The sequence below is a fragment of the Herpailurus yagouaroundi genome, unplaced genomic scaffold, assembly GCF_014898765.1.
Source record: "Herpailurus yagouaroundi ecotype Mexico unplaced genomic scaffold, PumYag 217, whole genome shotgun sequence".
In the NCBI taxonomy this organism is placed as follows: Eukaryota; Metazoa; Chordata; class Mammalia; order Carnivora; family Felidae; genus Herpailurus; species Herpailurus yagouaroundi.
In genome coordinates this window covers 4888885-4916221 of record NW_024412448.1, presented here as the reverse complement: position 1 = coordinate 4916221, position 27337 = coordinate 4888885, and the positions used below count along the sequence as shown (strand labels likewise).

The 27337-nt window shown below is 58.3% G+C and overlaps 1 protein-coding gene across 4 annotated transcripts in view; it reads right to left on the bottom strand.

Annotated features, from left to right (window-relative positions):
• The window catches only part of RPTOR (regulatory associated protein of MTOR complex 1), a 350527-nt gene that overhangs the window by 17457 nt on the left and 305733 nt on the right, over window positions 1-27337 (bottom strand). For all 4 annotated transcript variants that reach the window (XM_040456616.1, XM_040456619.1, XM_040456617.1 and 1 more), the window contains 7 exons: window positions 24578-24696; window positions 18394-18497; window positions 17771-17954; window positions 16069-16179; window positions 4647-4752; window positions 2203-2317; window positions 613-737 (listed from right to left, as the gene is read on the bottom strand). In XM_040456616.1, coding sequence (XP_040312550.1) covers window positions 613-737; window positions 2203-2317; window positions 4647-4752; window positions 16069-16179; window positions 17771-17954; window positions 18394-18497; window positions 24578-24696 — 864 coding nt within the window. The remainder of the gene's footprint in view (window positions 1-612; window positions 738-2202; window positions 2318-4646; window positions 4753-16068; window positions 16180-17770; window positions 17955-18393; window positions 18498-24577; window positions 24697-27337) is intronic.

Below are 27337 nucleotides of genomic sequence, written 5' to 3'. Positions count from 1 at the left end.
GGGACAGGCCCAGGCCAGGCTGGGGACAGGACGGGGACAGACCGAGGTCAGGACTGGGGTGACGTGGGAAATAAGCCTGCATGTCGACCTTGGCCCCCTCTCGTGTGCCCCTCCTCCCTGCCCGCCTGTCCCATCCTGGTCTGTCACCCCTGAAGAAGCACAGTCAGACCAACAGTGACTCTCAATGCCCAGAGACAGCGGAGTCCTGTCTTTAAACCGCTAAAGCAGACGCCTGTGGCCCAGGGTGGCGTCCTGGGAAGCCTGTTCCAGAGTGATGTGAAGTGACCCATTTCAGACCCTTCCACCTCAACTCCGAGGGCATCACGGGGGCCAGGGGGCCGGAGGCAGACAGCGCCTTTCCCGGTCAGGGGAGGTCCTGCCCGGAGCAGGAGACGGTCCTGGGACACCCCCGGCACTGGTCACCCTGCTTCCCCTGTTTGTGGGCGAAGCCCGTTCCCTCCAAAACCTCCCACGTCCTCGGTGAAGGTGGCTGTTCCTGTGAGCAGTGCCCCCTTGGCAGAAGAACGATCAGGATCAAAAAAGGCCGTCTATGAATACGTGCTGGGGTCTCCACGCTGGGTGTGGGGACCCGGCCCCACAAAGCCCACTCACCTGTGGCCGTGAGCAGCAGCGAGCAGTCCTGGCCATTCAGGTACTCCATGGCGGTGACCCTGGTATACCGAGGGTTTCCGTTGTGGAAGTAATCCAGCTTCTCCCCTTTCTCCCAGTCCCAAAAACTTCGGGGAAGGAGAGAGGAAGAAGGTTCGTCGTCAGGGAGACGCAAACAAAGTGCACAGGGCGATCGCCCCCCACCTGCCAGGGTGGCCACGACCCAAGCTCTGGCAGGGTGTGGACAAGCAGCCCTAGCGCACGGCTGCCGGGGGCTGGCTCGGGGCGGGCATGGGGGCGCCCCGGGGCCTGGGGTCCCTCTGCTGGCCGTCCACCGAGAGGTCTGCCCACCCCTGTTCACGACCGCCAGTGGGGGAAAGAAGCCGTGACAATGGGATGGACACAAGTCGACACAGAGGACTTGGCCGTGTGCCCGTAGACACAGAGCATCAGAACAACGGTGCCTATTGCTATCAGAGCCTTAATTATTAGGAGCACACGACTGTCTACAGAGTCTTTAACATTCTGCTTCTACTTTACGGAACTCTTAAAAACATAAACGTACGGGTGGCTCGCCGTCATTTAGAATCTGAGGTCAAATTCAGCTGCTTCGGTGTCAGGTATAAGCTGTTCCAGGACAGGTATCGAAAGATACCTGTCTCCCTTCATAACAAAATTAAACCCAACGAACCATCCAGGTGGACTTAATCTTACGGTTTTGTCCTCCTCCAAGCTGTGTCGAAAGTAAACATATTTTTAAGAAATGAAAAAGAGAACCTGCCCTTAAGGACATATTGAAAAAAAAAAAAAACCCAAAAACTCAGGAAATGACCTGAGCGTCCCTTGCTGGATGGGGGATACAGCTGGCTCAGCCACACACCGGGTATCACCCGGCCTGGACAAGGAGGGACGCTCTGACACCTGCCATAGTGTGGACAGCCCCAGGGCACAGGGCTCAGTGGAAGGACCAGACCCGGGACAGGTGAGGTCCCCGGGGTCTCAAATCCAGAGACAGACAGCGGGACGGTGGGCGCCGGGGGGAGTGGGAGGGGGAGTCAGAGTCTAACAGGGGCGGAGTTTCAGATTTTCGAGACGGAAAGAGTTCTGGAGGTGGATGGCGGCAGTGGCCGCGCTGTGTGAACGCGCTTGGTGGCCCTGAATTGGGCACTTAAACCCGGTTAGGATGCTGAACTGTGCTGTGTGTATTTTACCACAATAAAGAAAAGGGCAAAACAGAGGGAACAACACCCTGACCTCGCCCCCCACGAAGTGCATACGTTCTCTGCGACACAAGTGCTCACTCACAGTAAATCGGGGCTGGCGTCTTGCAATCACGCGTCTCCACAGGCGGTACCGAGAGCAAACCCCTTGTGCGTCCCCGTCACACTGTGGCTCTGAGGAGCCCACGTGTGCTCTGGTGCCGGCACGAGAGGCTCCCGCCAGCCCGCGCACCTCTCTCTCCCCCCGTGTTCTCGAGCCCCGCCGCCCGCAGCACCCCAGAGGGCTCGCGGCTCCCGCGCCGGGAACACGGCACCGTCACCGGGGGGCTGGCCGTTACCGGCTGAGACACACGACCGCCTGTGCCCTGCGTACCAGATGCTGTCTTTATCAGCCACGGCCACACACGGCGTGAAGGGGTGGAACTTGACCACGGAGGGGACACCGGGGTTCCTGTTCAGGAATATCTGGTCGTCCAGTCTTGCGATACCTGCCCAAAGAGACACACAGCGATGGGCCTCGACGTGCAGAACCCGGGGGTCGTGGCGCCTCCTGTCTGGGGACCTGGGGAGGCACAAGGGACACACAGGGCAAGCAGGGGTCGGACGAGGGCCTGGCTCCCTGACCGCAGGGTCCCCCCAGCACGAGTTTGCAGTCGGTGCTCGTCAGTTCGTGCGTGCAACGACGCCGTGCTCAGAGATGTGCAAGTTGGTGGTTTTCGAAGAAAGCAGGAAGGCCACCGTTTGTAACTCAGTTCCAGGTCGAAGCATCGGGCACACGGGCCACGGTCTTGGTGGCCTCTCAGGGGGGTGGTCCCTACGGAACTACCCGGTTGAGGGACAGATCACCACAGACGACAGGGAGGTGAACAAGGATGTCTGCACCGGGCCCCCAAAACCAGAACCAGGAAAGAAGCCGTCAGGAAGGGGCTTTGAAGGAGTCTCGGGAAAACAGTAAAAAGAGGCTAAAAGGACAAGAGGTCAAGACAGGTTTAGGTGGGATTTTGGTGACTAATACGAGGCCAACTCAGCGCAGCCAGGGACGTGGGGTCCCTGCAGCGTCGTCGGGCACCGGCCTGGCCCCTGGGGAACCCGGGGGGGCCATTAGTGCTGGCTTCACCCTGCCCCCCGTCTCTCCCCCCGCCCCCCCCGTGATAGCGGCAAACACGGAAAAGCAGCCGGTGACAAGGACGGGGCGAAGGGACACAGGCCAGAAGGTCCCAGGGGCTCTGTCTGTGGCAGCAGTGTTACCCGCAGGGGCCCCGACCGCGGGTGGCCGGGAGACACCGGGAACACCGACTCCCGGGTCAGGGTGCATTGTGCGTTTGTGACGACACTGGTCCTGCCGGCCGAGGTCACTGGGGGAGGCCGGGCACAGGCGTCGGGGGAACCACCTCATTAAGCTGCAGGCACCCCCTCTCTCAGGGGGGCACAGCCGCCTCTCAGAAGGGGCACTTTCCACTGGCGGCAGCCTCTGTGCGGGCACGTGAGTGGGGTCGCCCGTGTCCCTGTCTCCGGTGGCCAGGTCCACCGCACGGACCTCTCAGGGGCTGACGTGCCCGGCGACTGCGTCCAGGAGCCCCCCTCAGCTGTGTCTAACAAGGAGGTCTCCTCTTCCCACAAAGACCGGGAGAACCCGACCCGGGTTACAAAGACAGTCTTTTGTGTTCGTCAGGAAAGCCCGGCTCTTTCTCCAGAGCCCCTGGCCCTGTGTGTGACTTCCCCATCGAGGCCAGTCTGCCTTCCGATGCCTAACTGCGGGAGGCAGACGCGGGGTCCAGGGAGTCCACTGTCCTGTAGAACGGGGCCCCTGCAGGACCGCAGACCTTCGAGAAAACAGCCTCTGATGCTGTAATTCCCAGAGCGCCGACGTGCTGGTGGCTGTTCTGTCCTCGGGAAGAAAGCCGTGGGGCGTGGGCCGGCCTGGCTGCACACGTCCGAGCGGTGACTGCCGGGCCAGCAGACGCCGAGGCCTGAACACTAGGCTGCTTTACATCCAGCCGCCGCCAGCCCCTCACGGAGGCAGCCTTACGAGGCGACTACGGCCCCAAGGAATTTTACGGAGAACGCTGCACACAGAGGTGGCTGCACGCCACAGTGGCTTCTGGAGCGGCCGCGTGTGCTCAGGGACACGCGTGTCTGCGGGGACAGCCTGTCTCGTGGGCCCCACCCCCGGCTCTAAAGAGCGACCCTTGGCAACTGCCACCATTTTACAGGACGGAAAGGCAAGGCGGGATCAGTCCGTCAACAGAAGGGCTGACAGCCCGCGACGTCCCACTCTGTGCGGAGCCTGGGCAGCTGGTCGGCCCGGCCAGCCCAGTGACTGGGGCCACGCTGGCTTCACAGTAGAAGATGGAGGTGCACCCCACCTCTCTGTGCCCCCAAAGCCGCGGGGCTGGGAGAGCGGGAGGGAGGGGGTGGGGGTGGGGGAGGGGAGGGAGGCTGCCCATCTAGCACCGGTGAGGCTGGGGGCCCGCAAACGGGGCCTCTCTCGGCAAGTCTGGTAAAAGGGTTGGTAAAGTGGGACTCAGATACAGCGCCGGTTGACAGTGGGATTATTCCGGGACAGGAGGGGCCAGCTGGGCACAAGCAGCGCCTTGCGTGTGGCCTGTGCCCCAGACAGAGCTCGGGGCTCCTTCCGCCCTGGGAGTGGCAGGGCGCACAGGCTTGCTCGTGCGAGAGGCCAGCGGGGGCTTCTCTTGGGAGAGAGTGGCCGAGCGCTCTGGGGGCTCCTGGGGGCCAGCCTGGAGGAGGGCCTGCACCCCGCCAGCCCCGCCACGGGCCCTCGGAGGCGCCCCCCTCGGGAGGCGGGCGGCTTACCCTTCTGGATGAGCTGCCGCGCCTGCTGCCTGACGTGGGTGTTGCGGAGAAATCGCCACTCGCGCTCCTTGCGGATCTGACTCTCCAGGTCGTGTTCCTCCGGGATCTTGAACGATAATAACACCAAGTGAGGTTCGCGAGTAAGTCACAGGCATCCTGTTTGCGCCTCACGGACCCCGCGCGGCTCACAGACGGGAGGTTCGCGGCCACCCCGCGGCCAGCACGCCTTCCCAGCTGCCTCTGCTCACCTCCCGGGTCTCGGCACATCTCGGCGACTTTCACGGTACCTCACGCTTTTCATCACTGGTACGTTTGTTACGGTGATCTGTGGTTGGTGCTGACGCCTCTGACGGCCCGGGTGACGGTCAGCATGTTTTAGTAGTGAGGTATTGTCTTAAATGTTTTTATCTGTTTATTTATTAGCATTATTTTTAATGTATTTTTATTTTTGAGAGCATGCGGACGCACATGAGCAGGGGAGGGGCAGACAGAGGGAGACAGAGGATCAGAAGTGGGCTGTGAGCTGTCAGCACAGAGCCTGATATGGGGCTCGAGCTCACCAATTGTGAGATCATGACCTGAACCGAAGTCAGATGTTCAACTGAGCCACCCAGGCGCTCGTTTTTATTTATTTTTGAGAGAAAGAGACAGAGAGAGAGAGAGAGAGAGAGAGAGAGCGCGAGAGAGCGAGCGAGCGTGCATGTGAGTAGGGAAGGGGCAGAGAGAGAGGAAGAGAGAGAATCCCAGTGAGGCTCTGAGCCGTCAGTACAAAGCCTGACGCGGGGCTTGAACTCGCGAACCGCGAGGTCATGACCTGAGCCGTAAACTGAGTTCACTGAGCCACTCGGGCATCCCTGAAGTATTTTTGAATTCAGGTCTCTACGCAGTTTCCTCAGACACGGTGCTCTCGCACGCCCGGCGGACTGCAGCGTAGGGCAGTGACTTACGCGCTCTGGGGAACCAAAACGTGCGTGGACTCACTTTACTGTGGCTCTGGACCCAAACCTGCAGTGTGTCCGAGGTCATGACCAGAAAGAAAGGACCCTGTTCCCGAACGAGGAAACTGGGTTCTGCAGCCTGGCCAGGGCGCCCCAGTCCAGCTGGCTGGCACAAGAGGGTGGCAGACAGGAGTGCCTGGCCTCCCCCCTGAGGGGGAGCTGCCCGCTCCGCAGGCCGCTGGGTCTAGAGGATGAGAGGGCCCCCTGGGGAGGGCAGGGAGTGGCACACACTCAGGGGACGCCTCAACCCCTGAGGCCATGTGCCATCCTGCTCCTAGGAGCCCCTGACATGGGGCAGCGGGGCAGCCTCTGCCAAAGCAGGCAAGGAGCTTCAGGGACAAGGAGCTGGCGGGATTCGGCCTGAGCCGAGGGGGCCGGGGGCCGGAGGCCGACGCCGCACACACTGAAAAGGCAAAATCAGAAAAAGGTGGGCCGTGCCCAGGGACTTCTGCCTTTATCCCTCCTCTTGTGCCAGAGAACTGGGGTGTCGCACTTGACCAGAAAGGGGCTTATGACAGCAACAGAGGGGCCCCGGTGTGGGGGGGGGGGGCGGCTGTGCGGCCTGAGCTGACTGAGCACAAGGTGAGGCATCAGGAAACGGCCGGACTGTGGACCCGGTCAGCTTCAAACAGCTCCCAAGAACCCTGTACCCTCCCCACCGAGCCACGGTGTCAGAGACTGAGCTCAGTTCCCCCGAAATACGTGCGTGCCCCACAAACCGCCCTGTTCTCTGTTCCTTGGGCAGGGGTCCTTCCTGCTTCGTGGCCCGTGTGTGCGCACTCGTGTGCCTGTGCACGGACGGTTGTGTAAAACTAGCGTCCGCAAGAGGCCCGCCCCCCGCCAAGAGGAAGCCGGGATTTAAGTTGGCTTTTTAAGAAACGTGGATTTCCTTAATCCTCTCGTGTCATCAAGTAAACTGGATTGGGCCTGGGTCCCTGCTTGAACACCTAGAATCGTCGAGTGCCAAAATACAGAAGAGCTTAATCACACAAGAGAAAACCCTACCTGGTCTCGGCTGAGCCGAGAAGCCGGGCCTACCTTACGCTGCCCGTGGTCAGCGCGGTAACACCACACGGTACCAGACAGCCCACGGTCGGATGTAAAGATCGTTTTCTCTGCTGGGGAAAGCACGGGGCGGGGAGCAGGGACGGTGGCCACAGGCGCGTTCGTAGGCGCCAGCACGGACAGGAGCCCAGACCACGGCACATTTCACGTGTCCATGCTGGATGCTCCGTGTTCTGATTACAAAACAGAAACACCCACCCACCCTCCCCGGCCTCACTGCTGGAGCCCGCGGGTCCCTGCTGCGAGCTGTTTCCTTGCCCTGCTCCTTCTCTGCAGAATCACAACCCCACACCGAACAAGACAGCAACAGCCACAACAGACATCCACACGTGGAGGCGACAAGGAGAAATGGTGTCAGCCGCCTCCACAGAACGTTTGTTTAGTGGTTTGGAAATAACCCTGGGGGTAGACGGGGCAGATCACGGGTTGGTAACAGTTGGTCTCACTTTGTGACAACCCAGAGCTTGTTCCAAAAGACACGGCAAGTGGTCAGTAACGCCAAGCACAAAAACACTGAAAGCGTGGGCGGGGCGAGGATATCGCCCTTTGATGGAATCCGGTTTCCGTGGGAACACATCACAGGAAGAGGGAGAGGCGCTCCGAGCAGGAGGGCGGGACGGGCACTGGGTTCCTGGACGCACGTGCCCCAGGGCCCAGGTGCCCCCTTGCGCAGGCAGGGACCAGGCCCAGGGACGGACCTGGGGCTCCAAAGGACACAAGATGGCGGCTGCAAGGACAGGAAGGAAGGCGCATGGACGTGCGGGGCCCCTGGCAGGCCCGTCGATGGAGGTGCCCCTCCCCCCCCCCCCCCCGGTGTGCTCATCCAAGGAGACGGTCAGAGCTGGGCCGCACACGGCTCTGCGAACGCCGCTGGCATCCACCTGGGGACGGTCTGCCCAGAGCCACCAGGACGAGCCAGCAGGACGGGGGACCACATGTGCGGGCGGGTGCGGGGCACTGCTGTGTGACTGCGGCCGTGACCCCTCGGTCCCAGCACCCATTCCCGCCCTTCAGCCTCCCGGAGATGCGGGGGCTGGGGCCTCGGGCCCGGCCCGTCCCGGGGCAACCAAGGGTGAGGGTCAGAGGGTCCCCCAAAGGCAAAAGGAGAGACGGGCCTTGGGGAAGGCTCGTTAACTCCGCACCAAGTGCTCAGACCCCGAGCTCCGTTTCCACCCAGAAACGAGGCCTGTTCTGACAACACAACCGAGTGCCCCTGGGCCTGTTTTCACCTCGACACTCGCTGTGACTTTTCCTGTTGTGTGAGAAGCCACCCCTCCCCCCTCCCCCCGCCACAAACGAGGATGTCACTCTGGTGGAGAGAGGTGGCGGATGCCAGAGGCAGGTGCGCTAGTGACGGCCGCTCCTGACCTGGCCGGCCGGCTCTGTGCACACGCCCTGTGGCCCTGACAGGAGAAGCTCTGAGGGGAGGGGAGGGGAGGGGAGGGGAGGGTGTCCTGCGTGCACGGAGGCCCAGACACGGCCACCTTTGCCCCGTGACCACGGTTCCTGCGAAGCATCAGGTTGACGGAGGTGGGGTCCCCCTCCAGGACGCTCCCCCTCTCGGGGGCTTGGTCACAAGCCCACCGCCTGGTGGGGAACGGACCTGGCCCTGCCCCGTGCCCCCGTGCGGTCGGCCTCCCCCGGCCCCAGGCCCGGCCCCACCCACTTCCTGCGTGTCTGGCTTCCCTTGCTGAGCGAGCCGCACCTGACTCCTCGTGTCGTGTGTATATCGGTTTATCGGGGCGACTTTTCTCAGGGGACCGGTATTTGTCCCAGCACTGTTTCTCCACCGGGTGAAACGTCTGGGTTCCGTCCGGTTTCCGGCGATCGTGAACAAAGCCGCCGTAAATGTGCACATGTAGCTTTGGTCACTTCTCCCGGGGAACGTCCAGCAGGGTTGCCGGGATGCACGGTAAGTATAGGCTCAGTTGCGCGGGAAACGGCCACACGTTTCCAGGGCGCCTGGCACCGCGAGGGGCGAGAGTCTGGGCTGCTCTGCTTCCTCTGCCAGTGCTCGGGACTGAGCGATCTAAAACGTCGGCCGTCGTACGGAAGCGAGCTGCTGCCCCCTGCGGCAGCTCGCGGCCCCGGCGACCCCCGCCTCCCTGTCTCACACCTTCTCAGGGCTCCTTTGCTGTGTGCACGCCTTTTTGGTAAAGGGTCTGTGCAAACCTTTTGCCCGTTAGTTTTAATGGTGTTGCGTCCTTCCATGTTGGATTTTGGGAGTTCTTTATGTGCGTGGGATAAAAGGCTTTTATTAGGAGTTTTACGATATTTTTCTCCAGTCTGTGGCTTGTGTTGTCATGTCAACGGTGATACGCAAAAAGCAGTCAACATGACGAAACTCCATATACCATTTTTCTTCTGGGTTTCGTGACTTCTCAAAGAACCATCGCCCAACAGGCCAGAAGGGGCTTCTAGAAGTTTTGCGGCTGCGGGATTCACAGTAGGGCAAGAAGAGGCTCCTTGAGTTAGTTTCTGAATAAGGTGTGGGGCATGGAGTGACGTTCGTCTCATGGGCAAATGGATGTCCAGCCGCTGTGGTTCCGCTTGCTGGAAAGAGCATCCTCTGTCCACTGAAATGAGCCGTCCTGCAGCTTTGTGGGAAATCGGTGGCATGCACCGTGGCTCCGCCTCTGGGCCCCGTTCCACCCCACTGGCTCCCCCCCCCCCAGCCACCATTCCACTCCCGCCCTCAGGGGGACTCTTGAAATCAGTGTGAGTCCTCCAACTTCGCCTTCTGCCTACATTTCTTCGGTTAAGTTTCTTTGCGTCGCCCCATAAATTTTAGCATCGGCTTGCTGATTAAAACAAAACCTGCTGGGATGTTGAATGAGATGGCATCGGCCCATACGCCAGGTTAGGGACACCTGACACCTGACCCACGAGCACACCTTCAGTGGGTTAGGTCTTCTAAAATTTCTTTCATCGTGTTTTGTATTTTTCAGCATTTGAGTCTTGCTTGTATTAAAAAAATATATAGCTAATTTAATTACAGCTCATGTTTTGGGGGTTAAGTGGCTTAATTCCAATTTCCAGTGCTTAGTGTAGAAATACCATCGGTTTTTGTGCAACGTCGGGTATTCAGCGATCTTATCTCACCTGCTCTGGCGACATCATGCAGGTTGTTTAGGATTTTCTACGTACACAATGATTCCGTGTGAGCAGTTTTATTTCACTTTCCACCTTTGCTTGCCTTCCTGGACACCTAGGGCCTCTGGTAGGTTGTTGAAAAGGAGCCGGGAGATCAGACACCCTTACCTTGGTGCTGGTTTTAGAGACAAGACATCCAGTCCCTCCCTGGTGAGAAAGGGAGTCGCGGGTTTCGTAGGTGCCCTGCGTGAGGGTGAGGAAGTTTACTTCTGGTCCTGGTTTGTGAAGAGTCTTATGACGACTATTTGCTGAATTCTGTCAAATCCTTTTTCTGCAGCTATTGGGATGAACAGGTAGCTTTTCTTGAGTCGACTGATACATTCAATTACATTCAATTTTCAATTTCATGATTAATTGAAACCGTGGATTCAACTTTGCATTCTTTTTTTTTTTTTAATTTTTTTTTTCAACGTTTATTTATTTTTGGGACAGAGAGAGACAGAGCATGAATGGGGGAGGGGCAGAGAGAGGGAGACACAGAATCGGAAACAGGCTCCAGGCTCTGAGCCATCAGCCCAGAGCCTGACGCGGGGCTCGAACTCCCGGACCACGAGATCATGACCTGGCTGAAGTCGGACGCTTAACCGACTGCGCCACCCAGGCGCCCCTCAACTTTGCATTCTTGAGATGTAATCCACTTGGTCAGTTGCCCAGTTGGTGTGTTGCCCCTTTTAAAGTTTGCCATGTTGGATCTGTTGATATATTACATTGAAGGTTTTGAGGCCATGTTCATGGAGGACACTGGTTTCTGGTTTTTTATTCTTGTGAAGTCTTTGGTTTTGGGATCAGAGTGATGCCGCCTTCCTCAAACGAACTGGGACGTGTTCACTCCTTTTGTTTCCTGTAACAGACTGCGGAGGACTGGTATTATTCTGGTAGAATTTTCCAGTGAAACTCTGCTGGTTCTGGAGCTATCTTCTCTTTGTTGGACAGTTTTAGCTTCAAACTCATTTCCCTTAACAGATGTGGGACTATCTGGGTTTTCTACTTTGTATGGGGTGAATTTTGGTAGTTCGTGTCTTTCAAAGAATGTGTGCATTTCCTCCAAGTTGTTGGGTCTGTGGGTGTAAAGTCTTGATGTCGGAGGTACTTCCGGACTCTCTCATTCGAAACCGGTCTGCAGGTCTCTCCTTAAGTCGGTGCCACGCTGTCTGCATCCCTGAAATCATGCAGCAAGGTTTGCGATCGGGGAGCGCGAGTTGTTTTTTTTTTGTTTGCCCTGGACAGCATCTTTAGTTTGCCCTGGACAGCCCTGGACCCAGAATAGGTCTCTTGCATTTCCATCTCAGCTTGTCAGTGTCCACACACAAAAAAGGCAACTGGGATTCTCGTCGGCATCACGTGGACTCTGGGTCTCTCTGGGGCCCTGCCGTATTAAGTCCTGTGACCCGTGAACACATGATATCTTCCCGTTTACGCAGGCCTTCGTTAATCTTTCAACACTGTTTAGTTTAAAGAACGTTTTAGAGAGAACACAGCTGACAATCCACAATCCCTCGGCCCCTGATGGTTTACAATTCAGCAGTGATTTACAAGGCACAAGGGCGCCGGCACCAGGCCAGCATGTCAGAAGACGGGCAGAAGGGTAGAAGCGGTCCCCCGGTTGGCAGCGAGCGGGAGCACGCAGTCCTCCCGGCGTGGCCACGTGGAAACGTGGAGTGCTGGTTGAGCCTCCCTGCTGCCCACACACTTCCATCACAAAGCAAACGCTCCTCCCATCCTCGTGTTCCTGGAGGGGAATCAACACGTCTGTTTGTTTTCCAGCTGAACGTTCCACAAAGAGCCAGGGCATACGTTTTAGGAACGGGACACAGTACGGCACCGCCTGACCTCCTGACGTAGTTAAATCTCACAGCAAACTAAACTGTGGGCAATAATCTGACGGTGTGACCGAGTCTGGTTCTTGGGCTGTGTCGGCCTGGAGGTTTATGTACAAGAAAGGAAAAAGCAGAAGCCATTTTTTGTGGAACATTTGGAGACATGAGAAAACGTCCAACGTTTATAACTGCGTAAGTGAAAAAGCAGGAAACAAAGCTGTACCCGTGGCGTGAGCGCAATGGCAGTGCGTGTGGGGTGGGCGGGGAGAGAATTCTGGGTGGTTTCACTTTTATTTTACTTTTTCATTTTCTGAGTTAAAACAATAGCTTAGTGCACTTCAAACAACAGCTCCGTCGACGTGCAGGTTTAACGCAGTGCAGAGCGCGTTCTGTGACCAGCCCAGAGACGCTTGCACCCCATCCTGCGTGTGGGTCAGTGCCGCACCTGTGCCCTCCGCCCCGAGTAAACCTTCTCTTAGCTCTAGCCGACGTTCACTGTGCACGTGATGCCTTAAAACAATCTGATTGATTCTTTCCAGGCTCTTTTTGTAAATAAACACTACAGTTTAATCTAAGTTACCATGCTGATAATTGGGTTTTCTACAAAGTTCACACAATCTACGAGTGCACACTGGAGGCAGGACAGTCCCTCTCCCCGACTTCAACCCCACCCTCTAGGAGTGACACTAGTGATGGCATGAACAGCCTGACACGTAACCTGCGGGCTCCCCCCCCCCCGCCCCCACGCGCACACCTGGACAGCACGGCACTTGTGCAAGCACGTGGGACCGTGGGATTATGTGGCCTGTGCCATCAAGGATATCCACGCGTGTCCTCGGGCAGACGGGGCTCACTCCCTGTGGGGGCCGCGAAGGGCTCTATCGCGTGGACGCATCATTAACTCACACTCCCCCTAATTAAGAATACAATTTTGGCTTTCAACTTTACGTGTTCAGAAATAACGTAACGGGCAGCTCTGGACACATATCATCACAAACGCACACGTATAGCGGTGGTTTTAGGGTCTATTTCTCAGAGTGGGATCGTCGGTTTCTAGGGTGTAGCCCCTTCCCATTTCGATAAGCTATTGCTGAACTGCTCTAGACCAAGCCCGCATTTCACCACCAACAGTGGCTCAGACTTTCTTCTTCCCCGTGCTCTGGAAAGCCTACTTCCGGGAAAATCACTCTCAACTTTGTGAACCAGAAAGAAAAAACCGTATTACTTTTGTAACTAGAACAGATTTCGATATATCTTTTGTTTTTTTTAAGCACCTGATAGACCGTTTTTAACATTCTTTCTGAAGCAGATGTGAGCTCTGTAAACCAGCACGGGCAAGAGAGGGGGCTGTGAGAGCCCCGGAATACAGTTCTCTTTGGCCACGCAGACCTGTAAAAAGCCAGACTGTAAATCGACAAAAAGCCGGCAAATCTGTCCTCACAGCCACGTTGTGGGGAAGCAGGACCCCCGGGCACGGGCTGCACTGTGGTCGTGCACCGTGATGCTGGGGTCAGTTCACTTATCCGGTGAGTATCTCAGTTTCTTATCCTGACCTTTGAGGAGGGTTAGGGCTCTGACCTTTCTGGGGTATGATCCCAGCTTTGAGCTATTCTTAGTTTATGTGTGAAGCAGGCGAATAAAAAAAGTTCCTAACACGTTTTATTGCACACGCGTCATTAGATGACGAATTAAATGAATAAAAGAACACCTTCGTGAATAGAAGCTGGAGAAAGTAGGAAAGCAATTGTTAAAAAATTACAGCGAGATAAAACACATTCTCTTCTAAAGTCTAGAAAGGGTCTCTAATTAACGTAAGAGAAAAATCAGTCACATCCTCCCTCTCCCTGACGTCTCAGCCGCCATCAGGAGCCACGGGCAAAACCCATCACTGCAGGGACGTGACGCCCGGAGCCCGTCATTCAGGCTACAGCCTGTGGGAGCTTGTCAGAGGGAGACGGCGCTTGCTTATTCAACGGTTTCCTGGCTGCCCCCCGTGGGCTCAGCGCGGAGAGCAAGAGTGGCACCTCGGAGGACCCTCCTTCCCCAGCCCACTGCAGCGTCGGTGCTCTGGGTGCGGACGCATCAGGCCGGGCCGCTGGGCCCGCAGCCTCTGCCTCCCCGCTGCTGGCAGCACGCCACACCCTTCCGGGTGCACAGAGAGAAGGACACGAGGGCGGGGGGTCTGCTGCCACTGCACGGGAAAAGGGGAGGGTGCTGGCTTTGGGGGTGCACGTGGTCACACAGGATAAAACCCCAGGCCCGGGCTCAGGAAGCTGCCTAAGTACCCGTGCCAAGGACAGGAAACCGGACCCTGGGAGGACCGAGCTTGTCTAAGAGAAAGGAGCCTGGGGCGCCTGTGCCCCCTTTCCCTGCCGGCAACGTGGACGGCCGAACAGGCAGTTCTCAGACATTAAGAAAAAGCCACTCGCTGGGGCATCTGGGTGGCTCAGTCGGTTAAGCGGCTGACTCTTCATCTCAGCTTAGGTCACAAGCTCATAGTTTGTGGGTTCAAGCCCCACATCGGGCTTTGTGTTGACAGCGGAGGCTGCTTAGGATTCTCTCTTTCCCTCTCTCTCTGCTCCTCCCCTGTGCGCGCACACACGCACTCTCTCAGAATAAACTTTAAAAAAAAAAGAAAAGAAAAGCCGTTCATCACCACACCAAGCAACTGCCATTTCAGCAAGAGGCAGCCCGCCCAGGGCTCCAACCTGCTCGACGCGCTCGCCTGGAGCGGGAGACTTTCCAGGAGACTGGACTTCTGCTGATACTGAGCAAAGCCCCGTGTCACCTCTAAGCTATCAAAGGATAGTTCGCCACCCACAGCAGCGGCCCCCGTGTCCTGGGGCAAATTCCAGCGCTGGCTCGCTGGCTCCTTTCTCCACGACGGGCCCAGCGGGGGGAAGGCGCTCGCGGGCTGGCCGAGGGCCGCGCACCGGAGCCCCGAGGGTGAGCACGGGCCTCAGCCGCCCCTTGCGTTTGCTGCTTTCATACTTCTTTCCTGACTGTAAAGACGCTTGTGCTTAGTGTGGAAAGAGCAGGGGACAGACAGAAATGGATAAAACAAACTGGGGCCTCACCGCCACGTTGCCCGAGACCCGCTGTCGGGCCGGCTGTTTCAGGTTGTTTTCTGTGCACAGATGTCCGTGTGGTGTTGCCAATGAGGACCACCGTGTAGCCCGTTTATGTCCTTTTTAAAAGTTTTAGCATGAGCACTTAAGATATTAATTTTAAAGCTCAATTTCTTAATAACGATAAACGTTGTATCAAGTATTCCATAATTGCTAAGCCCTTAAGCCTATGTTGGGCGTTCGGCTGGATCCCAGGTTTTGCTACCGTAAATACAGGATCATCCGTGACTCCGATTATTTCCCTGAGTTGATATCGTAGTAAACGAATTAATTACCAGGTCGAAGGGAATGGCTGCTCAAGGCTTCTGATGCTTACTGCCATACTGCTTTCTGGGAGTCGGGTTCAGTTGAAAAACGAAGAGAGATATCTCTTTTCAGCAAAGGGGCTCAATAAACTACAACTTTGTCATCTGCCTCAGGTACGGACAATGACTCCTTTGTCCTTTGCTGACAAAAGTCAGTATCATCATGGGGAAAAGGGAAAGCAGGAAAAGTTGTGATACAGGGTCCAACCGCTCATGGAAATTACCTCGATGTGGAGCCTGACGTACAATTAAGAATAAGCTGCGATTTTCAATGGTCTGTATGAGGGAAGAAGGTTTCCTGAGAATGTGCTTCACGGGAAAGTCTACGCACAAGGCCCTGTGGCGTTCCCGGGGAAAGAGGCCCGGGAGAAAGTGTCGCCTGTCCCATGCTCTCCCCTGGACGTGTGGCTCGAATCTGCAGTGACCGGACGCATCTCCCGCAACCAGCCAGAACGCACGAGAATTAGCCCAGTGGGCAGGTCTCCAAAAGAGCCTGCTTCTCGGTGCGGCCACCCAGAGCCCAGGCCTCAGACAGTCCTCTGGAGGACGGCCTCAGAAGGCCACTGAGTGGGACAAAGCAGTGCAGACGGCCTGGTAGCTCGGAGGGGAGGCGGGTCTGGCTTCTTTTGACAAGACGGGAAGGTGAGTGACGTCTGTTCCTTTCACTGCTTCAACCGTTCACACCAGCTACTGTGACGGCAGTATGGGGTCGCCCTTGAGCAGCCGCAAACGTGATGGGACAGGAGCCCCAAAGGGTCAGTGGCTGGGCCGGCAGGAGCCCCGGTGGGTGACCAGTTGGGGTCCGCCGTCGGCTCGGAGCAGAGGGCTCAGACGGCCCAGGCCAGGGGCCGGGGTTCTCGGGGAAGGAAGAAGGGGCAGGAGGAAGCCGAGGGCAGGGCTCTGCTCGAGGACACCGACGGGAGGCCCACTTTGCACCCGGGGGATGTGCACACTACCTTCATGACGGGCTGGGCAAAGTACCGGGCACTCCAGTCGCAGAAGCCCGTCTGCGTCGTGGCTGAGACGAAGCTTCTGTGTCCAGCAGCGTCATCTGCATCGTCTGTGGTCTTCAGGGCGTTTGGGGACAAAGGGGGGGAGGAAAGAGAAGGAACAGTTAGTCGCGTACCCGGCACGTCTCTTTGCGGGCTTGACAGGGTTCAAAAGGAGACAGAAGGCAGCGGTCTGGCTGCTGAGAACGTTCTTCTGCTGGCCTCACCCTGCGTCCCGGTGGTAGGGACCCTGAATGTGGGGCCAGGGCCCAGGGAACCCGTATTAGGGAGGCGACTGAATCCGCACTCAGGGGACTGTGTCTCCCCCGAGGCCGGCCACGGTGGCTCGGGCCGCAGAGTCTGTCGCTCTCGCACAGGCCAGCGCTGTGAGGTCAGCAATCCCCCAGGGCCTCTGCGGCAGGGGCTGCCGGCGACCTGGCACCCGACTGTGCCAAGCGGCTGTGGGTGGGGCGCGAGACCAGTTGGGACATGTGGGTATTGAGACATAAACCACTTGAAGCTGTCCCCCTGGACCACACGTTCATTTCCCATGGCAAGGCCTATGGCGGCCGACGTGGTCAGAGTAGGGCTCGCGTCACCGCACAAGGCTGGGCACGGGGGAGCAGGACTGAAGGCATCCCCCAGAGAGGAGTCCCTCTCGAGGCTCGCCGGGTGGAAAGTCCCACAGCTAGGGCACAGTGATAGGGTCTCCTCTCCTGCCTGCTGTAGGAACCTGTGCCACTGTGCTGGATCGGGGCCCTGGCTTGCGGCCCCGAAGACAGTGAGTGTCCCCTGCGCCCAGATGCTGCTGTCTGGCCGGCCCACGTCAGGGTCCAGCCAGGAGGATGAACCTCGCCCTGGGTGTTCGAGGGGAAAGACAACACACGTCACCCAGCAGGCAGCTGTGAACTTCTTAAGACCACTGCTTACAGAGCTGGGTCACGTGGCTGACGTGGCATCCATGGCAGCCCGCCCCCTTAGTGCATCCTGAACGGCCCCTCCAGACTGCGTCCTTGACCGACAGAGCGGCAAACAGTCTGGGCAAGACAGCCAAGGCCCCAGCTTATGTGTTCACATCACATCGGCCAGGCCGACGAAGACGCCAATCCCTCCTGCGCCTGAAATTTCTTTTTCAGCTTAAAGGCAGAGACCGTGGCTCCTTATGTGGCAAATGAAACGTTCGTGGAAAATGCAAACAATCCACTGAGAACAGGTGCTTGTACGTGGCAGCTGCCACAGCCAGCGGAGGAAAATGCTACTCACCCAAGAAGGGAGAAAGCAAGTTAGCTCCGGGCGCTTATGTGGCCACATGGGAGGTGCCAGGACAGTGAGGCCACGTGGAAGGTGGCAGGACAGTGAGGCCACGTGGAAGGTGCCAGGACAGTGAGGCCACGTGGAAGGTGGCAGCACAGTGAGGCCAGGACAGTGAGGCCACGTGGAAGGTGCCAGCACAGTGAGGCCACGTGGAAGGTGCCAGAACAGAGAGGCCACGTGGAAGGTGCCAGGACAGTGAGCCATGGCAAGGGGCCACAGGAGCCAGGGCCCTGTGACACTGCAAGGTGGTGCCGGTACAAACCGTGCAGCACAGAGGGGGGCAGAGGGCAGGGTGGGGCCCGCGTCCCGGGCTGCAGGGTCTCCGCTCACACCGAGGGCGCACAGTCGAGCGTACCTGGTCTGGGCCCTTGTCGAACATCTTCCGCGTGCGGGGGAACTGCTGGGAGTGGGGCGTGTACTGCACCCCCGCGGGGCCAGGGGCGCCGGGGCGGCCCGCGGGCAGGTCTCGGCCGACTGGCTGCTTGGCCACGTCGTTGGTCAGGCTGGAGCTGCTGGCGCTGGACGTCGGGGGGGAGCCCCTGCCGTTGGGGGAGGAAGGAACGTTGCATTTTACCCAAAGACAAAGCCCCTCGTCCTCACCCGCCCGCCCGGGCACTGCCAACCGACCCGGGTCAGGAGCCCACACATCGCCACCCGCCCGGCACACGCACGTGCCTCCAGAACCAGCCGCCACGGCTGCAGCGACGGCCCTTGGGGCCCCGCCCGCAGGCTCTGGGAGCGGTGCCCCCGGAAAGCGAGGGCGGCCCCGGCGGGCACGTCCGCTCGCCGCCTCCCGCCTGCGGATGCTGACGTAAGAGGGGCTCTCCCTGCCCGCAGCTGGCCAGCAGGAGCCAGACCCCGGCTGGTCAAACTCGGAGAGGCTGCACAAGTCAGGCTCCCGGGCGGTTCCTGCTGTGGCACCTCGTGCAGAGGAAGGCGGTGCAGAAGGGACCCGCATGACAGACACGGGCCACTTACCCCGCCTGGTGGATGTGGATGCCCTTGTTGGTGGGGCTGGCGGGCGCCGACTGGGTGAGTGAGGACGTGGTGAGGATACGCTGGGGCCGGGCGTTCACCGTGGCCTGAAAGAGCAAAGGGGCAGGTGGTGTGGACGGCCAGCTGCTGGCGACCTCTGCGGCCGTGACACAGCAGCCCAGGGCGGTGGCTGCTTTCGATGGCTTCAAGATCGCGCAAAGGGCCTTTTGGCCCAGGAAATCAAGCACGCGTGTGGGACGGCCCCGGTGGAGCCCCTCCCCAGTGTCCCCCTGCAGATAAAACCACGTTTGTTTGTTGGGGCACCTGGGTGGCTCCGTCGGTTGAGCGTCCGACTTGGGCTCGGGTCATGATCTCGCAGTTCGTGGGTTCGAGCCCCGCGTCGGGCTCCGTGCTGACGGCTCAGCGCTTAGAGCCCGCTTCGGATTCTGTGTCTCCCTCTCTCTGACCCTCCCCCGTTCGTGCTCTGTCTTTGTCTCAAAAATAAATAAACGTTAAAAACAAAAAACAAACAAAAAACCACGTTCGTTTGCTTTCCGGGAAGTCATCTGCTGGGGTCCGGCGGGGCCCCAGGGTCGGCCCTGCCTGACGCAAAGCCGCGAGACTATGCCAGCGTTAACGCTAGACTCCCGGCCCCCCCCGCCCCCCGCCCGCCCGGGCCTCTGCTCAGTGGCACTTTGTGGATGGAAACAAGGCAGGCTGCTGTCAACGTCCTTCCACAGACATGCGCACATCTGCCGTTTCACCACAGACAATTCATGCCCGACTGAGACGACTGTTGAGGAGGGAAATAGTTTCGATATTTTGAAGTGGGGCTTTGTGTCGATGGGGAAACCGGATGGCTGCTGGGGGTGCACGTGACGGGGAGGCAGGAGGCAGACGGGGCTGTCCCCGCCCATCGGACGCAAGCCCACTGTCCGCCAAGTGCTTCCTGGGATGTTCTGCTCTGGGGGCACGGGGCGGCTGGGCAGGCCCTGCCAGCTCTGGACACCCCCAGGAGAGGGCTCCAGGGCAGACGCTGCTGCCCCAGCGGCACTCGGGACAGGAGGCAGTCAAAGCAGCCGTCTGGGCTCCCCTGAGCGCGGCTGGTGCCAGACTGGGTCTCGAAGTTGGCCGCCACTCAGGGAAACAGAACCTCGAACTCCGTGGGGGACGTTCTGGGGCAGCCGGGCTCAGGGGACCCTCAGGTGTTCTGACCCCTCCCTCAGCAGTCAGGACGCTGTACTTCCTACGTGCAGCCAACAGGCAGAGAATTGCAGAAAACTAAACCACCAAAAAACTGTTCGTTTACAGAATATCGATGCTTCCCTGATAATTTACCACTCTGAAACAAGAATAACAAGAAAACTGAACTGTAATCAAGCTTTACAAAACATTAAGAAAAACATTTCTTTAATTACGTAAAGTATATTGTTTGTGAACTTGCTTTTGCTTCCTATTTAAATGACCTGGCCAGCTCCCTGTGCCTCCATCAAAACCCGAGGGCCAAGCGCCTCCCAAGCGCCCCCCGGTGTGGTCTGGGGAGAGTACAGGATCGGAGCTGAGAAGCTACAAACTTCCATGAGTCTCCTCAAAACGTCCAGAGATGGGGGAGGCGACAGGAAAGACAACACTTTTGTGGCTGAAACTCAGACTTCGGCAGAACCCACCCCTTTCCCACATGTCCCCTGAGACCCTCCCACCCTGCCTCTCCTGTGCTCGCTGCCCACCGCCCCTCAGGGAGGCTCCGCCGACCGGGCTCTGTTCCCTCTGCTGGGCCCGGGCGGCCAGGGTGAGGTATCTGCAGCCCCTCGCCCACACCCTTCACACCCGCGGCCGCCACACGGCTCTCTTTCCAAGTCCGTTTTAGAAATCCTGAGGAGTGGGCACGCCGGCAGCTTTCACACTGGCGATCACAAGGCTTCAGGCTTCGAGGAAGCTTTCTCGAGCCCAACGGCTCCCATCTGTTCGACAAGCGTTGCCTCGGCCTTGGTCTCACACTTGGTGCGAGCCTGCAGGGGTGAGTGTGAGCAGAGGCGGGCGAGTGGACCCCGCCTGTCTGCAGACTTGGGGTGGGGATACGGGGCAGGGGGCGGGGCAGGGTGGCGAGCCCGGGGCCAGAGAGGCTCCTTCCCTCGCTGATCCCGGCAGCCGTTTCACAGACAGCACACAGCCAGAGAAGGTCAGCAGAGAGGCAGCAGTGTTTTCGAGGCTCTGAACTGAGGACTGGGCCCAGCTGTGAGCCCCCTGCCCACCCCGTGCCTGTGCCCGTCCTCGCCGCCAGGAATCTATGTTGCTCTCTGCTGGGGGACGAGGCCCTGAAGCCACTCCCTGGACAGGTGGCGGGGCCCAGACGAGCAAGGGCAGCAGGGAAGGGGGATGGTCACGGCTGCGGGTGAAGCTCTGGGAGCCCGGCCTACTTTACTTTGTTATAAGCCGAATTCTCCCCTCAGGCGTATTCTCTTGGCCCGATGCAAACACAGACGTGGTTCGCGGGGACACATTTGCTCCCTGCCCTGTGCAGCTAACAGGGGCGTCTGGAGCAGAAGCCCGGACGGCAGTGACCCGGCCCCCCCCCCCCCCCCCCTTTCCAGCTCGTGGGAAGTTCTCTTTACTCTCTGGTTCTTTGCCTGGAACACGTCACTTTGCGAGGGCGCGGGAAGTCGGATCCAGCGTGGAGAAAAGTACCCTAGAGCAGCACGGGGGACGCGGACGGTGGATTTCCCGACGGGATCAGAGTCAGGGTCTGGGACTCCAGCCCAGGCGTCTGCTGCTCTTTCCCGGGCGAGTGCACGACTGCAGGATTGTACTGTTAACCGCATGTCGAGAATCTGGATCCCCAGGACTGTCCCGAGGTGACTGTCCTGGGGCTAAGTATGATGCAGAGCCTGCTGGCTGCTGGGCCACTGAGAAGACACCTGTCAAGGCGCAGGATTCTGTTGATCTAAGAGAAAAGTTTTCTGGAAACTGCACGTCCTAGACAGACAACACGAATTGCCCTTCTGGAGCGCTGAGTCCTGGGTACTGCTCATTTGCCACAGCAACAGGGACAGTGAGGCACTGCCCCGTGGCTGCCGATGGCCGTCGGGGAAGCCGCGCTCCTTGGCCCCCCAGGAAGTGAAGCCAGCACGGCCGAGGCCGGGGGGGGGGGGGTCTCACCTGCCCCCTTTCCAGGGTCTGTGCATTTTGGAGCAGTGGCAACAGAGAGTAGTGAGGACAGGGAGGAAGGAAGGAGACGTAAATATTTCCACTTTGCTTCTCAGGGTTACTGTGTTTACTCGCCACAGCAGGGCCCACAGGGAGCCCAACTCTGCAGACCAACTAGGACACAGGTAGTGGGCTGAAGGCTGGTGGCGTTTGACCAGGGCCCACGGGCCCGGAGAGCCACCCTCTACCTTCTGGCAGGGTGTTCACGAGGGCCCAGAGCACAGGCCCAGCGGCCACCCCAGAGCCACGGAGTCTGATCTCCAAGGGGACCAGCTCTCCTGGGGCCGTTTCTGCATCTGGCCCAGCAGGGCCTGTGACTCTCAGGAGGGGGCGGCGTCTACTTCTGTAAGCTACGCAACTCTGGGTGATGACGCCGTCACCTCTGGGTCTGCGGGGAGGTGAGAACGGACAGGCGCGTGACAAGTTGCGAACTATACACGGAGATGCCTCTCGGTCGTTAACAGTTCGCTAGGACTGCCCCGATACGACAATTCTGGGAGGCCCTCCTGCTGGAGGCGGCGGCAGGCAGTGAGGCAGGGGAGGCCCCGGAGGGGGGCACACAGCACTGGCACACAGGCTCCTGTGTGTGGTGGTGGTGGATGGGGGGCGGGCAGTGGAGGGTCCTCCCGGGAGGACCCCGCCTCTGGGAGAAGGAGGCCCTTTCGACCCGAGTGAGAAGAAATGAAAATGCTTCCGTGGGCATCCACAGAGCCCACAGAGAGGTGGACGCAAAGGTGCTGCGCTGTGGGCTCACTGCACCCTTGCTGGGTGAACGCGGGTTTGGGGCGAGCGCGGCAGCTCCCTGGGCTCTAAGTGAGGTGCTAACTGGGAGGAGAGGGTCCCTGAATGGGGATAGGGCTTTAAAAGAAACCGACGTTATCAGCGCGGAGCCAGGATTTAATCAGTGTCCGTGGAACTTTTTTGAATTTGGTTTTTGGGGATCTCAACCTTCACTTTGTTTCTTGGTCACTTAGGCCTTTGGTTTATAAGGAAAGTGTTTGGCCTCGAACCTCACACGCTGGCTTGTGATCTCCATCGCACCTGGCTGCACGCGGCCCCCCGCAGACGTGGTGGCGGCCGACACTTGGGCTCCTTGGGTGTCGGGACGCTGGGGGACTATCTCTAGGTGAGTTTACGTGAGTACAGGTGTTCTCATAAATATTAAAAGTAGTGATAATCAGTGCGCGCGACCCTGACATCTGAACACCTGTCGCGTGAAATTTCCTTCTAAGTGTTGTCCCCAAAGCACAGATGGCAGGAGTGGCCGCCAGGGAGGCTGTCGGGGCCATCGTGGTTCCTGAGGTCGTCATGCTGTTCTTTGTATCTCTCTCCGTGGTTTGAAATTTTCCATAATAAAAACTAAAAGCAAAACGCAAACCCCAAGCCTGTGTGGACAGGGGATATAAATACTTGAAATTAGGCCACAGTTCTCGAGCTATGTGAGTTCCCGAGCTGCCAGCAATTTCTATATTTGAATACGGAATTCTACGGGGTATTCCGGAGTAATAAGGCTGTTTTGACTCTGATGAATAAAAATTTGGTGTCACAGTTAAATATCAAAAATAGGTCCATTTCTCTGTGAACTGAAATGTAACCCCCTCGTTAGTTGCTAGAGTAGAAAGTAAGCCATTTTTAAAATTAAATTGAGGGCAAGAAAATATTTCCTTAATGTTTATGCTTCCAAAGCCTTCAGTGGCAAATGCTTACTCTTGAAAACACACACACACAGACACACACCTGTATACATTTACACACAGACACACACATACAAGACACACACAGACACACTCTCACTCACACAGGCTGTGTTGCACCAGTACAAGGCTTCAGGAAGTATGGACTCTAGAGGAACCCACTCCAATCTCTGCCCTCTGGGTGCGCCCACCGTGTGCACACTGGGATGTGTGTGTGTCTGTCGAGATCAGCACGACAGGCAGAAAGCCACAAGCCACTTCTAAGGCTGTGTCAGGGAGCGCTGTTCTAAAGCCTCGAGAGGCTGTCTCGGTTGTTGTAACCTGCTGGTGTGGCTTTGCTGGGTAGGAGCGATCGCACACACGATGTTTAATTACCTCAAGTGGGCTGAAGAGGCACTTCGAGCTCGCAGCCACGCACCTTACACGTAACCCGAAAGGACACGGAGACACGGATTCCGTGCTTTACGCACGCGTAAGACGTTCCTCTGAGGAACGTATCTGACCATCTGAGCTCAGGTCTACTGTGATGGGTTTATAGTTGTGAAATTTCAAGATTAGGCATTGACGTATTTTTAAACAGTTCAGGTTGATTTTCGATAAGGTTAAATACATAAGAGCCACTACAAAATAAACTTATATAGAATACCGGTTTCATCATGACCAAAATAACCAAGGGGGCGGGGAGTGACTGGAGCACCTGACGACCGTGCTGGCCCTGGCTGTGCTGGCCATGGCCCGGAGACCGGCCTACACCTCAGAGACAAAACAAGGCCTCGAGACACCTCTGTGCGTCACAAGCTTTCAGGCAAAGGTAATGACCTCAGCTTCTGCCGTAAGAAACTGGAATCTGCAGAGCAAGTTAGACTCAGGGTGAGCAGAAGGAAGAGGATAATGAGGATGAAAAGAGCTGTCAATAAAAAGGAAAATGAAAAGCAACAGACAAATAGGGACAAAACCAGAAGCCGGTCCCGTGAGGTTTCCTTCAGCCCGAGCGGTCGTGAGCGTGACCACGGGTACTGGGAATGAAAGGGGACATCACTACAGACCACACAGACGTGGACAGGATCACGAGGGTAACGAACGGGAGCCCGTACCTAACTTCCAGGCGCCCTGACACAGCTGAGTGGAGGCAGGGCAGTGCCCTGACTGAAGCTGCACACAAACAGAGGTCAGGCACACCGTGAGGCGCTTGTCCAAAGTCTCTCTAACCGCCTGGGGTTCCCGGCATGAATATCCGTAATGGGGGACCAGGCACTCGGGAGCTTTGCTGGGAACGCCGTCACACGTACCTTGTAGGCAATGCTGTTGAGCACCTTCATGGCCAAGTCGGAAACGTCTGGATAGGGATCCGCAGCCAGATGCAGTAACACTCTCCAAATCTGAGTGTAAACACTGTTAAAGGAGACTCCTAGGAGAGAGAAAGGGGATGTTTTAGCAACGGATAGCTGTGGCTGGTGTGCTTGGCCGGCTCCTGGAGACCTAGCTGCTGCCAGGAACGGGTGCTTTCCAGAGCTGGGGCTACGGAGCCTCATTTTTGTCATCTGGTTACGGGCCCAGACACTCAGGGGTCCCAGCTCGTAACTAGGCTTGATGGCACGATTTCATCTTCTGAGGCTGGATATTCGTAGCAGGAAAGGTGAGTTAGGAAAGGCTGACCTTCCTTGAAGCCCTGGCTGACTGGACAGCACTATCTAGCTTCCAAGGACCGTTCAATCTCACACCTGGGTTTCTAGGGAGCCATCGCGGTCTACGTGAGCTGCGCGTGTTGGATGGGAGTGCCGTGTTCAGGGAGTGCTCTGGGCTGTGACACACTGACTCTCTTGTCTACACACCACACGTGGCACCGTCCTGAGTTCCCAGGAAATCACAAAGGGTGTGTGTGACGTGACCTGAGCCCTCCAGGTCCTCCCCAGGCAGCCACCACATTTCCTGCGTGTGTTCCACACTTCAGGTCCCGTCTGCATGTCTGGACGCCATGGTGGAGGAGACAGGATGTTGACGCGGACGGGGTGCGTCACAGACACGAAGGAAAGGGAAGTCACGGAGGGCCTGACTCAGGAGTCCGCCCAGTCCTACTTGACCCTCACAGTCTCAGCCACAGGCGCCATCCCTGGGCATTACAGAGGGGCAGTGAGGCTGAACGCCCAGAGGATGAAGGATTCAAATGCACGCCCGTCGGACGTTCGGGCCAATGCCGTGTCCGCCACACTGTGCTGCCGTGGCAGCTCCAGTAACGGGCAGACGATTCCTTCTGTCAGGGGTGGGGCTGGGAGGTGAGCCCGGAAGCCTTCATGGAGGAAGAGGCACGCAGTGGGCTTTGGAGGGGAGGCAGGACTGCTCTCTTGGCAAGAGCCTCGCTGGCGGGAAGTTGGCGGAGCAAACGACGGACTGGCACCGAGGTGATGGGAACACAGGGAGCATTTGCGGAAGTGGCGAGACAGAGACCCGCGTCGCAAACCAGAGAGGACAGTGGGGCGGCTTGGAGACCGAGGGGGCAGGGCGGGTGGGCCGGGTGCAGACCCCTGGGGGGAGTGACCATGGAACCCGGTCAGCACCAGGCAGGGAAGGGGAAAGGCAGCCTTCCGAGAGGAGGCGGTGAGCCAAGGCCGGGAGCGGGGGCGCGGGCGTGGATGCCGCACCCTCGCTAGGTGCTGGGGCGGACCTGGGGGCTGGGCACGGCACCGGCCCTGCTCCCGCGGATACGCCGAGACCCCAGGTCATCTGCCCGGCCAGCTCCGGGTGCAGCCCCTCCCGCACTGGTGAGGGACTTCAAATCTCACGAATGCTGCCAGAGGACGGTTGTTCCTCCATCACGGAATGGGCTGCACCCAGGCATTCAAGTTTTTCTTTTCATGTTTATCTGTTTTTGAGAGCGAGCGAGCGAGCGAGAGAGTGAGCGAGTGCATGAGCAGGGGAGGGGCAGAGAGAGAGAGGGAGATACAGAATCCGAAGCGGCTCCAGGCCCTGAGCTGTCAGCACGGAGCCCGACGCGGGGCTCGAACCCACTGACCGCGAGATTGTGACCCGAGCTGAAATCGAGAGTCAGAGGCTTAGCCCCCCAGGCGCCCCTGCACCCAACCATTCAGATCAAAGGCTGATGGATGATGCGGAGGGTCACACGGCACAACCCACGGCCTGGCATCTGGAGGCAGAGGCGGCTCTTCTTCCCACCCGCAGTCGTGGGGACAGTGACCCCGTGGCCACAGGGACGGAGGAAGCCCCGCCTCCCTGCAGGTCAGGGTGCAGAAGGTGCTGCTGTGTCGCCCAGGAGGGGAGGTGGCGTCCCTCGTGTGCTCGCTTGGAAGGACGTGCGAGCTCTGGGGCCTGCTGTGTGCGGCAGCTCACACAGGCTTTGTGGCCCTGGGGAGTCCGGCAGGGGCCCCCCGTGGGGACTGGGGTTCCGTACAGATCTGGACTTGGGTCGGTGAGATGTCAGCTGAACACACTTTCGCTTGGAGGGGAGCTTGCGTCAGGGCGAGTGATGCACACGGAGATGCGTGCGGTTTCCCTGCGCGTTTAATTCAGAGACGGAAGCAGAGCAAACACCTTCGGCCCTCAGGGTCCACAGCCATGGGACCGCCGTCCAGGTTGACGGCCAGGGTCTCTGGGGACATTTCCTAAAACCTACTTCCTGTGGTGGCAGAGTACCCACCAGCAGGAGCTACGCCCGGTGCTGTGTGTGCACCGTTTCCACAAAGGCGGGGAAGGCGGTGGGAAGCGTGGCTCCATAGATGCCCACGCCAGGGTCACGGCTGCGCCACGCCAGCACCACCAAAGGCGGGGCGAGCCACGCACAGAGGGAACGTGGAATTCAGAAGCTGTTACTTGCAGAAGATTTCGACTCTGACATAACCCCGTTTGTGATTCGGTAGAGAATAAAAAAGTTCTAATTTTCGCCAGGGTGTTTGGCCACAGTGAATGGGTCACTGTTAGCCGGTAAAAACCTTGACCCTGGGACAGAGAGGTGCTACGTTCGCTCACCTCCCCCCTGGGTTTGGCCGCCACGTGATCTGACACACGGACCGCCCCGTCGTCAAACCTGCCTCCAG